At 32.8% G+C, this 15,499-nt stretch overlaps 3 protein-coding genes across 5 annotated transcripts; 1 reads left to right on the top strand and 2 right to left on the bottom strand.

Moving 5' to 3' along the window:
- Positions 1-4,173: 4,173 nt before the first annotated feature.
- Positions 4,174-6,817, top strand: LOC129318449 (V-type proton ATPase subunit e1). 2 transcript variants are annotated; one of them, XM_054963210.1, is made up of 4 exons: positions 4,174-4,301; positions 4,497-4,630; positions 5,678-5,725; positions 6,399-6,817. In XM_054963210.1, the coding sequence occupies exons 2-4, from the start codon at positions 4,533-4,535 to the stop codon at positions 6,463-6,465; spliced, it is 213 nt and encodes a 70-aa protein (XP_054819185.1). In that variant the 5' UTR covers positions 4,174-4,301; positions 4,497-4,532; the 3' UTR covers positions 6,466-6,817. The 2 variants fall into 2 exon arrangements, with proteins under 2 accessions (XP_054819185.1, XP_054819186.1); XM_054963211.1 differs by having other exon boundaries at positions 4,261-4,400.
- Positions 6,818-8,683: 1,866 nt separating this feature from the next.
- LOC129318872 (probable long-chain-alcohol O-fatty-acyltransferase 5) lies at positions 8,684-10,050 on the bottom strand. Of its 2 annotated transcripts, XM_054963850.1 has the most exons (2): positions 9,798-10,050; positions 8,684-9,713 (listed from the first exon to the last, which is right to left on the bottom strand). In XM_054963850.1, the coding sequence occupies exons 1-2, from the start codon at positions 9,907-9,909 to the stop codon at positions 8,866-8,868; spliced, it is 960 nt and encodes a 319-aa protein (XP_054819825.1). In that variant the 5' UTR covers positions 9,910-10,050; the 3' UTR covers positions 8,684-8,865. The 2 variants fall into 2 exon arrangements, with proteins under 2 accessions (XP_054819825.1, XP_054819824.1); XM_054963849.1 differs by having other exon boundaries at positions 8,684-10,046.
- Positions 10,051-10,953: 903 nt separating this feature from the next.
- LOC129318397 (uncharacterized) lies at positions 10,954-11,442 on the bottom strand. Its single transcript, XM_054963120.1, has one exon. The coding sequence runs from the start codon at positions 11,440-11,442 to the stop codon at positions 10,954-10,956; it is 489 nt and encodes a 162-aa protein (XP_054819095.1).
- Positions 11,443-15,499: the final 4,057 nt, after the last annotated feature.

Raw genomic sequence — 15,499 nt, 5'->3', positions numbered from 1 at the left:
TCGAAGAAAGGACTTCCTCATACAAAACGAACGGCGTCGCTTTTTTACCGCCTTCAAATGAGAATGTTAATTGTAGTTAACTACTCCGGTTAATATGAGTTCAAGCCGAAGATTAATGTTAACGCTGAGTATCTCGGGCAACAAACAAATTATAAAAATACATTACCTCGTCTCCTAAATTTTATGTAATAATAAAAATATAAATTAAGGTAAAAAATATGTAATACAAAATTTATACTTAGTTATGGGATGTCCTTGAAGGGACAATTTATAACAGTGATGACTAAAACAAAAATCTTATTTTTAATTAAAAAACAAAAGTCTTAGGTCTCATTTCATTACTAGAAAAGAATAAAATGAATTAAAAAAATAAAAATAAAAATAAAATGATCAAAACGGATTGGTGAATATATTCATAAGGAGAAGAGGTAATTTAGTTCACGAGATTTTTGAAGAGTATAATAATTCTTACATTTATAATATATATTAATAAATTTTCTCGTGCTTATTTTGGATAAATAATAACTTAATTTATTTTTATATTAATTTTTTAATTCATTTCATTTATTACTTTTTAATGACCAGATGGGGCCTTATTTTTTTACCTATATCAATTCCTTCTATTCCTCATTAAAAATCTCGTATTCCATCTTTCAAAGTTCAAACAATGAACATTGTGAGTTTCATGTGATTAAGGGGTAAAGGTGTGTGAATGCGGTGAGTGTATATGTAACATTTCCTTTTAAAGAGATGGTAGGCATATATTATGCAGGGGAGGAGCTTGCATTTGATCCATTTGAAAAAAAAAAAAAAATCTCCTACTCTCTTTCTTAGTTGTCACCTACATTACTTTTTATTGTTATGTAGAAAATATAAACTCATATATATCAGTGTCCAAATTAATATTTATAAAGTTTCAATTTAATATTTTAATTTTATAAAATATCTTTTTAATTTTTTAATCCTTACATTATTAGTTTTATATTGTTATTTTTTTTGTCTCAATCATTGTCGTTTTAAAAAATTGAAATTAATATGTCAACATTTGGTGATGTTTTGTTAATATTTATTTAAAAATTAAATGTCATTTTTGTCTCTTAACTTTACTCAAAAAGTCATTAGCATTCTAAACTTAATTGTAAATCAATTTTGTCACTATCAATGTTTAAAATTGAGCCCCTACGCCCTTGAAGTGAAAAAATCATTAGTAGGAGTCGTAATTTGTGGGCACTAATCTTGCTCTTCGGTGAACTGAGCTTTCATGACAAACTACTTACTTCTACATGGTCTATTTCCTAAAATGTTGCAACCAAAGTGGAACAATGCACGTAATTAGATGTACAGTGGTGTTACTCCTGTGTACATAATGCACATAGTTATAAGAGATATTAGGACTTTTAATTCATTAAAAGTTATTCAGAGTTTGAAAAGCTTGGATGAATGTTGAACTCTATGGGGTTTAAGAATGTTGAGATTGTGGTCATTGAGACTAGTTGGCACTTGGCCATGCAATGGTGACAATAATAACATTGGACTCGAAAGAGAGAGAAGGAGTAAAGGAGAGAGAGGGAGGATAAAGAGATAGGTTGAAGGAAGGCATGAAAGGAAGAGAGAGATATTAATACCATGATAACTTGTTGCTTCCTTACTATCATTACTTGATGCTTTTGCCACATGTTTAGGCACCGTTGACTCTTAGGTTGTTCCTCACACATTAAAAATCTCAACATAATTCAAATTTGCTGTTAATGTTGTGTATTTTACGTGCTTGTTGCTACTCACAGGTCAAAGAGTTTGATGATTATGCTGTCCTCTTGTAAATGATAGTGACAATGTGGTCATCGTCAATGGATCTCTCAGCCCTCTTCTTGACGGGGCAATTTATATGCATGCACTTGTAATTGCTTTTAAGGGAACTTACCTGCTTTCACCTGTTTCTAACCATACTTGCTCTAGTTGAATCCATTTTCAAGACATTCCTTTATTGATGAAGATAGTGTACCAAAATCTAGGTTTGATAATGAGCTTGGTGGCATTGTCTGAACTTGTTTAACAATGGAAGCTAGATGGGCTCAACCCTAACGGAACAGCCAGCATTTGCAACTTCTAATAGAAGACGGCCTATCTTGCTCCATTAACAATGGAGACGGCAAAGCACTGTTGAGAAGCTATAAGAAAGGAGGAAGAATAGGACAAGTTAACATCGAGATAGTACTTTTTAATAAAAAAATAAAAAAATAATAAGACCCACTGCACAATGTTTAATGATAGAATTTAAATGTGGGACCCTTGTCATAGTAGAACGAGACAAATTAACATCAAGGAATGGAGGCAACAAATTTGTAAAATTGAGGGACAAAATTGATTCACAATTGAGTTTATAGTGTTTGGTGAGCTTTTAGGTAAAGTTAAAAAGTAAAAATGATCCTTAATTTTCATTTAATGTAAGAAATTTTTATTGATGATACCAATGATGTTATGTTGAATGATTGAAAAGATAATTTATAAAATTAAAGAATTAAAATAAAACTTTCTAAAAAGTTAAAGGATTAAACTACTTTTTAACACATTATTTATCAAGCTTTTAACGTTTGGTTTAGTCTATTTGAATTTTTTAACTATGCTGCACATTTTTTTTTAACATGTCATCAAAATGAGTGAAACTTATACTACATTTGGTTTTCAAAAAATAATTATACATTTTTGATTTTATTTTAAACTTTTAAATATGTGAATCAAATTTTTACATACAATATTTTTAAAATAACTATTTTGTTTTTTCGGGTTTAAGAGAAGGGAACTAGTTTTGGTGCTTAGATATGAATTGTCCAGATTTTAAAGAATTATTTTTATTTTATTTTTATTAAAATAAAACTTATAAAAAATTTAATAAATATATTTTGTTATTAACCTGTACAATATGTATATAACACAAATGATCTAATTTAATATTAAAAGTTTTAAAAATTTTATAATTGCACCAATCAAGCCATGATCACTTTTTTTGCTGGGCACCGGTTTTGATGCTAAGCACTGTGATGAGCATCACAGTGAATATTAATTTTTTTAATTTTTAAAAATTTTTATTTTGTTGAATCTAATATTAAAAAGAAAGGTAATTTTTAACTTGACATTTTTGAAAAAATAGTTTTTTAGGAAAAAGTTGTGAGTTAGGATTTTAAATCTAAATTGTGTAGAATACATCTAGATATTTAATTTATAAAAATTTTAAAATTTTTAATATAAAGTTGGACCATCCATGTTAAGTCAATATTGTTTGGATTGATGATAAAATAAATTTATCTAAAATTTTATAATTTTCATTTTATGAAAAATAAATAAAAAATAATTTTTTAAATTTGGATTGTTTGTATTTTAATCTAGATGATTCAGATAATGCTCATCAAGAAACTTATCATCAAAACTCAGTCCCAACAAAAGATTGGTGCGACTTGATTGGTGAAACTATACCCTTACCATTAAGTCTAAAATTCAAATGGCAAAAATGACTAATTAATCTCAATCATTGTTTGTTATAAGACAGTTAAATCAGTTGGATCATGGATGAGAGCCGTTAAAAGCTCGATTTGGACAAAAAAAAATTATTTTCATGGTTGGGTCAGGTTTAGATCAAGGTTGAGTTAAAAATTAGAGTTGAACACTGCAGTAATTTGCAGAAAATCAGACAATTCTAAACATAATATAACAAAGCTAAAAAAAAAATGCAAACCGTTTCTAAAAAGTGAGCTCCTTCTTAGAGCTTTTGCACATATATAATATCACTTCAGACCATTTTTTAAAGGACTTGTTGGTAGTTATAAGTATAAATGTAGATATTTTTGAGCTTACTCAATATTCAATGGAATTAGATTGTTTCTTTTTTTGGTTGCAAACCATAATAATGGAATTGGATTCAAAAAATTTTCTACTAAAGTTGAATTTAGAATTGATAACTAGGAGAATTATATTGAAATCTCATACAAACAAATTACTTACTGTAAGGTTTATTGATAATTAAATTAAATTATATTGACAAACATTATTAATACAGTCTAATTCAGTTATCAATAAATTTTAAAGTAATTAAATTTTTTATAGGACATCTAATTGTAATTTTTTCTGGATAATTTTGATAATGAGATCCAGCATATATCCAAATAGAAAGAGGCCCATTTTGAGCCGAGTGGGTTCAGAGCCCATGCTAGTTAATATTCAATCATCAGGCGATCTATATGCCGTGCGGGTGGAGATCAAGCGACAGCACCGTGAGATCTAAACGACGACTAGCTTCGGATCTCCGGGTAAGATCCTTGTGTCCGTGTTTCCACTTTTCTTTTCCTGCACTTTCTCGGCACCCAAACACCCATTGGAGGGTCGGTGTTGTGTGATTCATCTCAATAGTAAGCGGTCTTAAAGTTATGTTTACGTTTTACCTTTTCGGTTTCTACTTGCACTGGAATGTAAAATTAGTTCGTTTTCTTTGACCGTTGTTGCAGGAATTCATATCCTGATCAGGATCTGGTATAATCGGCATGGGTTTCTTGGTAACAACGTTAATTTTCGTTGTGATTGGAATAATCGCGGCCCTTTGTACTAGAATTTGCTGCAATAGAGGACCTTCTACTAATTTGTATGCTTTTCTTCTTCGTTCTGAAATTCGCATATATCTCAACTGTTCTTCGGATTTTCTTTAATTTGATTTCTGCTCACGTATTTGATGATGTTTCGATCCCTAGCGCGCTTGAGCTACTGCATTTGTTGATTCAGGGTTCTATACTTATGTATGGAGTATTTGACGGGCGGCCTTCCTTTATTTACGGTTTTTGCTATCAGAGAAGTGATTGCATAACTGGAAACTGGTTATGGTTTCCTGATGTAATAGTATTTTATAGTAATTTGTCTTTCGTTGTTTTATTTTAAAGTTCTTCGATTCTCTTGGGGTTAATTTTTGACAAATTTTGGGGCCTGTATATGGTGGGGAAAGATGTAAGTCGGTTCTGTTATTGGCATCTTAACTGTACGTGCCTTTTGAGTGAATGACGGAAAATTGCGTTTTCATTACTAAGGCAGATCAAGCTGGACAATAATAACTCGTCATGGTTTATCTACCATTGTGAACACAGCTATTATCATAGAGCTCATTGAAGGCTACCTAATAGTTAAACTAGTTTGATGCCCATCCTTCAGAGAAGGAAAATAAATTAACTTTGGCAGACATTATTACTAAACCTGGAGAAGATAAATTGTCTAAAGTTTAGGAAATTCTAATTTACTTAAAATCTTTAGCCGCTAGAACTATATAGAACTGGTGCTGCCATGCTTCTGTCTTTAACCCTTTTTCATTTTTTGTGCCATTGAGGGCTGAGACCCTTCATGTGAGTGTCCTTTACAGATTTAAATATTACTGAACGCCCTTACTATGGTGCCAAATATTGAGCAGCACTTGAAATTTTTATTGATTGTTCATCCCAATTTCTTGCTGCATTTGTAATGCGTCACTTTTTTTTTTAATTAATTAAAGTGGGTTTTGTGGATTATTTATTTTATTCTTAAAGAAAAGGTTTTTTTTTTTTTAAATATTTGTTATGCCTGTTCTCCGGATATCCGTTGTTTTTGTACGTGCAGTTATATATTATTCTCATTTATATGTTACTTAACTCTTATCTCTCTACCACAGGTTTCACCTTACATTGGTTATCACTGCAACAGTATGTTGCTGGATGATGTAAGTGCATGTTTGATTAGTGTTCTTCTTTTGGTTTGTGCGGGTCAGAATAGGAATTGGAACATGTATGGCTTATATACCCGGTCTGTGCTTATGGGTATGCTTAAAGTATTCTAATATACTTCCGGCGATGTTACTGTTGTGAGTAGGCTGTGATTCAATCAGCTCTGAAGACTGTCACTTCTTATAACTACCTCTTGTCATGCAAAAGCTGCATTCTAACTATATGATTTTACAAGAAAAAAACTAAATAGTAATTTACCTATTGATTTGTGTTACTGTCATCATTGTGCATGTCGGCCAAAACCCACAAGTAGCTTAGAACGAGATTGGATGGAGACATGACAGTGGAAAAAAGAATGCTGTACAACATTATATATCATATGATAGAAATGAACAAATGTTTGTATAATTTGAATACTCAATGCCCTAGTTTTCTGTTTTTATAAACGGAGGTCATCTATATCATTCTGAGAGCTAATATCCAAATATCTATTGTGTGCCTAGTGGGATTTAAGCTTCTTGTTGTTGAATTAATGAACTTCAGTTATTTTGCTTTTGATAACTTTATCATTTGATAACAGTAATTCTAAGCTTTGAATGGTCATGTTCCCTTTTTTTGGTTTTTTGGCTTTTTACCGTTCTCACATGGGTCTTTCCTTTGTGCTATTAGGTGGGCGATTGTATATCTGGCACAGATGAAACCACTCATAGTACCGGTGCTGAGCGAGGGCGAATAAATTTATACATGAAAGGTATTTTTTTTCATAAATTAGAAAATGTGGTTCACAGAAGGGCTGCTGGAGAGAACATGTTCTCGTTATTGTGAATTATGAGTATCTTCCAAGATTGGGTTCATGTGTATTTCTTGCTGGACGGTGGAGTTTCAATATGCATTATTGCATCATATTAGTTCCTCTCCTAAAATTGTTGTAATTGATCCTTATTCATTTTGAGAATTCTGTAGACAAAGTTGCTGAGGTATGTATTTTTGTTTAATAAGTTGATGGAAGAATATCTCCTTCAAGAATAAAAAATGTCAAAGTTTAGATAAAAGAAGCTATGAAAAGGAGAGTTTTATATTGTTATGCACACCATTTCCCGAACTTTGGTAATGGTAGTGAAACTCGAGAAATAAAAATGTCATGTGGATATAATCTGCTGCCACAAAATAAATTTTTGTAGATACGGACACGGTTTTCCAGTTGTTATCATGTTATGTTGTCTTTGAATGCTACGAGGGAACAAATCTTTGACGGCTTAACAAGTTCACGTCTTTTGAAGGGTTATAATTTTATTTAAGAAATTGGGATTACTTATGGAATTGAATACAGGTCTAGTTTCATGCATGAAACTAGCAAGATTGCTGTGTCTTGGCAGGTAAACTTTTTTCAAGTATTAAAAACCAGATCGGTCATTGAACCGGTTGAAGTAGTGGTTCATGGGTTAGTGGCTCAATCGAAGGTCAGATCGGAGTCAAACCGGTCATAATTAAAATAATAAAATTTAATTAAATTATACAAAAATATTTTTATTTGACTATTAAAAATATTTAAATAAAAAAGATATCAATCATCAAAATATTATATAAATTAAAAATACTATTTTTTAAAAATAAAACATTTTATAAGATGAAATGTATAAAATGTATAACCAGAATTTAAAAGTAATTTTTATATTTTACTTAACATCATTTAAAAAATTATAATAAATAAAAAATATAAAGATTAAATATTTAAGTATATATATATATATATATATATATATATATATATCAAATGGTAGAAAAAGTTGCGGTCACCAAGTTATATTCAAAAATAGGGATAATAATAATAATATTTTAAATGTTTTTTATTTTACGTAATTAAATTAATAATTATTGATATTAAAATTTTAAAAGCACTAAGTCCCAAGAAAAGTGGAGGAAGTGTGACGCAATGGGATTAGGAGTCAGTAAATAGTGTAGGCTTGGTTCTGTTCAATCATTACATCAATGCAAATGGTGCAGGCACTTTTAAAAAAAAAAATTAAATGAAGCCTGAAACTTCTCTTCTCCCCATCTTTTTCCTCCGTCGTCTGTGTGCGCTGTGAAACTTTCATCCTCCTTAAAAATATATTGCAGCGGAAATCGCAGATGGGAGAGGTTGAATGGCTTTGGTATACAATTTCTTTACTATTTCTTTCTTCATCATTTTTTTCCCTGAATCTTCTCATCTTTTTTTTCTTTTTTTTCCTTCCTTCTTCTTCATCCCTTATCTTCTATTCATCCATATTCTTCGTCTCTTTCTTCTGATGGCTGGTTTTTTTCATTTTAATTTTGTTTCATGCAACCTGGTGACCCGATTAACCCAGCGGGTTGGCCGGTTTTTTCCGAGTTAATCCCGAGTTAACCGAATTACACCGGATTACTGTGCTTCTGATTTACTTTCTCAACCGGACCGACCAAGAGACCGGTTCACCAGTTTACCGGTCTGACCGGCCGGTCCGGGTTTAAATACCATGCTTTTTTCAATTAAGAATTAGATACACAAATATAAGGTGAACAGTTTATAAATAGTAGTAATCATTTAATTTACACACAGACACACACACTAATAATAATAATTAATTAGGGTTGGACAAGGTGAACACATATAAAATGATATCATGGAAGATAAATAGGGGATGGAAGTTTGGCATATAGTAATACCCCCTCTATATATATATATATATATATATATAATACCCCTCTAATATATATATATATATATGTTATATACAAAAGTTAGTTAATTATAATAATTATGTTTGAAAATAAAAAAAGTGGATTAAAATAACTTGTGTTAATCTACATAACTTTACATTCATTGTTTTTCATTATTATAAATTATGAAAGATTATTTAGAAAATGTATAATAAATATTTATTAGAATGGGTTATTTTACTTATAAAAAAATATAAATCAAAAGTGGTAGTTGCTTTAATAATAAAAAACAAATGGAGTAGCATAGTAACACAAGATAGCTAAAATAAGAATTTTTTGAAGTTTAACTTCGGGAAAACCCTACTAATTATAATACGCACGAAATCGATGAATTGAATTTCTATAATACTTTGTTTTTGGGACGGGGAGCTCCATAAAAAAAATCGAATTAACTTTTTTAACCATGTAATTGGGTTAAGCCTACTTTTCCCATCATACATTCCAGAAGATTCATGAATTCCTTTGCTGCTCTCTCATCCGCCCCGTTTCTCACCAACGGAGAAAAGAACAGCCAGTGGGCCGTGCCGATCACAAACGCTACTGTCAAGGGCCCATACACGGCCGAACAAACCCCCCAATTGGGCTGGCCTAGCAACTTCTTGACACCAAACTCCCCAACCACACATAGTCCGTGCAGCGCGAAGAACCTCGTGACCTCCCACGTGGGAGCCTCACGCGTGACATAGTAAAATATCAGCTCGTGCATCAACCCAGAGACCACAAAAGCCGCAACGATCCCGAGCATCGTGGCCCGTTGGGGGCCCAATATAGGCCCACAAATGGAGCTCGCCGGCTCGTACACGGCATCTCGCAGAACGTTTGTCACCATGAGATTCCACCGTCTTCCCCAGAAGTCTTGCAAAGATGTGGAGAGATACGGCTCATCGGACGGCATTTCCAACTCCATTCCGACAACGGCTTTAGTAACGGAATTGCAGATTCCCGAAACGACGTCGACTAGAAGATACAACAAGCAGCAGTAGATAGCGAGAAGGAGTTTCGGGTGGAGATTCTGTTTATGGTTGACAGTTGGCAAAAGGAGAAGGAAGAGAAGGGTCTTGATGGGGAGATTGAGAGGCAATTTTGGGGTTTTCTTAGGGTTTTGGCCGGTCTTGATTGGGAGGCAAGAAATTAGGATGAAAATCGGGAGGGATCTTGCAGGGGGTGAAGAGAGAGGGCCTGAATCGAAGGCGAAAAGGACGAGTTTGAGGGTGGAGAGCCATGTGATGAACAATGCGATGAGGCCTGTGAGGATAACAGAGGAAAGTTTCAGGGGGAGGAGGGTGAAGACGAAGAAGACTGGGGAAAGAGAGAGGAACCTGAGCTTGCCTTTGGGAATTCTGGAAGCAATGAAGAAACAGTATGATAGAGAGAGGAAGACGGTGATATAGAGCTTGATCAGGTTATGGGTTTCTTCATGCATGCACTTTGGTCTGGACATTTCTTTTTCTTTCACTTTCTTTCCTCCCGCCCAACCTCTCTGCAACAACGCACTATGAGGTTCTTTAATTTATCCTTGGAATGACTTCTCGCTCCTCTGCGCCGGTCCTGAATCGTACTCTCTACTCTCCAGATTTTGATGAGATAGTCCAAATTTTATACTACCAACACAATTTTGAAGTTTAAAGTTAATTTAGTATTTTAAAATATAAAATAACTTAATAAAAATGTACTTTTTTTCTTAATTGTGCCATTCCTCTTGTTATTCACTCTCTTTAATCATCAAAGATTATGTTATACCCAAATTTATTTTATAAATTAAAATTGAGGAAATACTATCTTAACTTCATTTACAAGATATTTTTTATAAATTTAACATATCAAAATATAAAACACTTTAAATTTTTATTAATATTTTTAATTTTATTTTTTTAACTATTATATTCTTTTATTTTTAATTTTTTATAAATAAAATATTAAATGAGAAGTATTTTTTTAAAATTAAAAAGTATATTTAATGAGGGAATTTTCGTTCATTCTGGATCTGATTGGGTTTGTCAGCAGTCACGAAAACAAAGTGCAATTGCCACCGGATTTAGACCACCTCCCGTGGATTCTGTACAGTGCCTGGGAAGTGCTTTCATAATAACCATCAGATCTATCTGATGGTTGGGAACAACAGTGTGTAAAATTGAAACCTCGAAGGCGATGAACGTCAATGTTCTTCACAGCTGCACAAAATCCACTTGAGGCGATCCGAATCACGTCGTCATGTCCTTTATATGATAATCAGAAATCCAACTGTTTTTTTATTCGAATTAACGGAATTTTCGCAAGAAGCTTGTGACGCCTACAAACGGTGTCGTTATATATTTGGCTTGAAGGAATTGCTTTTCCTTTCTTTTCTTTTTTTTTTTTGATAAATAAGAAACAATCAAAACAAACAACAAATAAAAACTAAAACTCCTCCATGAATGAAGGAATAGAGTCACCAGCCACTACGTGAAGACCCATGAGGAGAGATAAGGCACGTTTCGCTGAGAAATCAGCTTCTGAAGTTGAACTCCCTTCCAATGCATCTCATATCAACCTGCCAGTCTCTTTGAAGTATTTGTTGAATTTCAGCAATAAGCTCTCGGTCTTCATGAAGGTCGTAATTATTGGCTCTTAACAGAGACAGTGCTTCATGACAATCACTATGGATTCTTACATGCTTGGTTTTGAAATCCCAAGCACGCTTTAGACCCATATAACAAGCCCATAATTCTACCGTCAGATTATCCCCCTTCTCTAAATGAAGCATGAAAGCTTCAATGATATTCCCTTTGGTATTCTTAACTAGACCTCCACAACACTTAGAATTAGTAGCAGCTGCAAAAGCCCCATCAACATAAACAAAGAGCTCATCAGTAGCTAAGATAGTCATATCCACCTGATTATTAGGACGAATGCCAGCAATAGATGTATTTTGTAAACGACAGTTAGCCACGTTCATGCAGTTAAGGATAACAGTAGCTTGTGCGATGACACTCATGTAGTCGATCTTCTTCCCTCAAAAACTCTCTCATTCCTACGTTTCCATATTGCCCAACACAAAACAGCAAATAAATTGAAATTATTAACTGTTATCTAAATCTTGAGATTTATCTTGCACCATTCACGTAAGTCTGTGGTAAAGAAAGCTCATCTTTGAGAAGGGCGTAATAATTTCATCCACACTTCCTTAGCTTTAGGGCACTGTCTCATCACATGTAGAGTGTCTTCAAACTCCTCAGGCCAACAACTACACCACTGTTGAATATCCAAATGACGGTCAAAGCGAGATTTATTAGTAAGGATACGATCATGACTCATGAGCCAAAGGAAGGATCTACACCGCTGAGGCACTCGAAGCTTCCAAATCTTGGCCCACATCTGATCAGGGCAATCATAACTATCTATCAATGAATCATAAGCAGAACGAACTGTAAAAATACCATGCTTCTCAGGTTTCCATCTAACAACTTTCTCATTCGCTTGGTTGGTTATAAGTTCTAACTTTGCTTCAACTTTCTCCCAATTATTTCTCAAACCTCTCCAGAACTGAGATCCGGGAGAGTCCTTATTCACTTGTGGAATTAGCTCCCTTCCACAGTTATATTTACTTCTAATAACTCTAGCCCATAAAGCCTCCTTGTTATGTATAAGGCCCTATCTTGCTTTCATCATAAAGGCTTTATTCTGAAGATGTGCATGTCATAAACCTAGTCTACCATTTATTTTTGGTTTACACACTTCATCCCACGCTACAAGATGAATCTTTTTCCTTTCCCTTGTTGAGCCCCAGAGAAAACCTCGAGAACATTTATCAATCTCCTCACAAGTACTCACAGGTAGATGAGCAGTTTGCATACAATAAAGAGGAATAGTACTCAACACAGATTTTGTTAAGGAATTGCTTTTCCTTTCTCTCATCTCTTTATCACTCCCTCCATTTAAAACTATAAAATATTTTTAATTAAATCTCACCTCTTAATAAAATAATTACTTATTTTTAAATTAAATTTATATTTTTATATTTACCTCTATCAAAACCGTACAATAAATATAAAGTTATTTATTAATAGGGATACTTTTAAAAAAAGACAATGATTACACATCAAAAGATTAAAAATGTCCTATATTTATAAATATCTAATTCCTCAAAAAATATCTCATATTTTTTAATGGAAGGAGTAATTTATAAGATATTTTTTAAAAAAATTTGATATTTTAAAATATAAAATATTTTTTATTGTAAATTTATGTGTGTTGAAAGAAGGCTCATATTACTTATGTAAGGTCTTCCTTACTTAACTGTATTTATCTCCATAAAGATGGCAATTAAGGGATTAACCCTTAAAAGATTACCAAGGTTGTAAAATTATATAAAAGAGAAGAATTCTCAAATCATTTACAATGGGATCCCAAAGTTCAAATTTTTTTTAATATCTTACATACACTTAGAATGTTTAAATCAAAGTTTGAAAGTAATGCAGAAACTTGGACATTAAAAGGAGCCCAAAACAATGAATTTTAAAATTCAAAACAATATTTTTGTGTAGAAAACAACTCATGCGTCGTAATTTAAGACACATGCACTGTGGCTCACTCACCTCTGTGCCATGCACCACAGCAAATTGCATGAACTTGATCGCTGTCATTTGATAACAGTGGAAGTGAAATTTCAACGCATCCCAAATCTTCATTCGACATCCGATTGAGGTGGTTTCAGTGTTTATACGGAGCTTTTTCCTAGCTCTAGCTAATAACATAGGTTTCACATTCAAATTTATTTTCTACAAAAATTTGAATATCAAAAACCATTTTTATCACTTTTTACATAAAACACACAACTTTGGTGTCCCAACTTAACCAGAAGTGCCAAAAGCTTATACCAACTCTCCGACTACACTCAATGAACTCTAGTAGACCTATGCAACACATCAAATACAACCAAAAATACATATTTCTTAAAATCACCACTCAACCTTAAGTTTTACAAAGGCATAAGGGAGAGAAAACTCATGTACAAAACCATCATTTTCATTTCAAATCATTTAAAATACATATGTTTTTAGTTGCACAAGTTTTTTAGCCATACCATTAGTTTACAACTAAAACTCACTAACTTAAGATACAAAATACACAAGTTGTACACTATAGTAATGTAAGCAGTACAAAATAATGACATGTGATCTAGTTGGCAATTATGCAACATTAATACACATAAAATGATAAAGCGAGGCATATAAAAAGGATTACTCTAAAAATCCTAAGTCTCAGTATGTTTTTTCTTAACTCGAATCTAGTGAACTATGTCCTGAAAATGTTAAGAATTGAGGGGTGAGTACAACCACTCAATAATTAAGTTTCACCTAATCTATATAGTTGCATATCAATTGTAAATATATGCAAATAGGTAAAAACACACCATCACAACATATGTGATAAACTTGGCTGCAGTTTACAATACTAACAACTATGTGACCGAGCTCAAACATACATATATCCATTTTAAATCACAATGCACAATACGGAGTCGCAATACTACCAACCATATGCCCCTAACACATGCCAGACCACAATATTGATAATCATGTGACCTGATTTATATGCATGATCGGATATTAATCTTATACCTTCTTGTTACCTCCGATATGAAACTGGTGGCTATCATGTAGTTACGTCCTTCATGAACTAATACAGTCTTTCAGTTATAAGGAGCTGCCCGGCCAAGGTTAACTCATTCATTTATATAATCTGATTTCTCCTAATACTAATAACCATGGGGTGTCATACCTTAATCTAGCCTCCTCATGAATCGATGGAAGCTAGTTAGGTTCAAGTCCCTCATAGCGCAAGTGAAACAGTCTCGAATCAACCATGAGATGAGGGCTACCTCCTAATTCTAACAATCACTACTCGTACCATGTGGATTTAACTATCTACTCCTCTTTCTAGGCGAACTCCCGGCAATGATCATGCAATGCATATTTGACACACCATGCAATTATGATAATTAATGTCATTTATACAATCATCTCATTACATCAAGCATATAAAATTATTTTTTCACCATTATATACTATATTTCTATAAACATATGCTCACATATTCTCAATCACCATCATTATTCATATGTATATGAACACACATAATATTTTCACAATGTCACATCATCAAATATGCCAAACTTGCATTAAGGGTTCAAAATAAAAATCATATCTCAAATCAATCCATTTTTAATCAATAACTAATTAATATTTAACTATATAAAGTTAAGTTTTTCTCGGTTATGTCAAACCTTTGAGAGGTCAAAAGTTTACCCCTCACACAAACACTTTCAGAGCTTCACACAAGCTTGAATGGTGCTATAATGATTCATACTACAAACACAATACAAGGATATCATCATTATCCTATTTTGTGAGTTTTTCAACATTAATCTCCACGCATTCCATTCTTATAATCCATAAATTTGCTACTTATTCACACCCAATGGGTTTATTAGGTTCCATTAATGCACATTATTATTAATAGATCTTTAAACCACCATTAATAGATATCAAGCTCTCTCAACTATCTCATTTATGTTGATTTTTGAATATTAATAGCTCTACCCAACAAACTTTTGATGAAATCATCAAGGTAGGGTTTATCTATCACAAACAATTCCCATTATATCTATTTTATCTAATCAAACTGATAACTCTTATGCACTGAAAATCAACTTTTCAATTCAAACCCTAACTTAAATCTCTATAAATGAAGGAGATAAATGAAGATAAGAGTATAGTTTACTTACCTTAGGTGTTTGGGAGCTGCAAATTATCATCAATGTGATTCAACGTGCCCTAGTAGAGCATTAGTCATGCTGTTCATGTCTTCTCCTTTCTCTTCTCTACTTTCTCACATAGAATATAAACTGATTTATCAAATTTTTGGCCATGCATTGTAGCGCACGCTACCATTCGCAGTGGCACATGGCACAGAAAGGCCTGTTGCCTTTGAATTTTCCTTTATATGCTGCAGCAAATTGATCACGCGCCGCGACATGTGGCACATAAGGT

Source organism: Prosopis cineraria, unplaced genomic scaffold (assembly GCF_029017545.1).
Source record: "Prosopis cineraria cultivar Desert tree isolate PC_DT_omini unplaced genomic scaffold, ASM2901754v1 PC8, whole genome shotgun sequence".
Classification (NCBI taxonomy): Eukaryota; Viridiplantae; Streptophyta; class Magnoliopsida; order Fabales; family Fabaceae; genus Prosopis; species Prosopis cineraria.
Note: the sequence above shows the minus strand (reverse complement) of the source record. Positions and strands in the feature narration are given on the sequence as shown.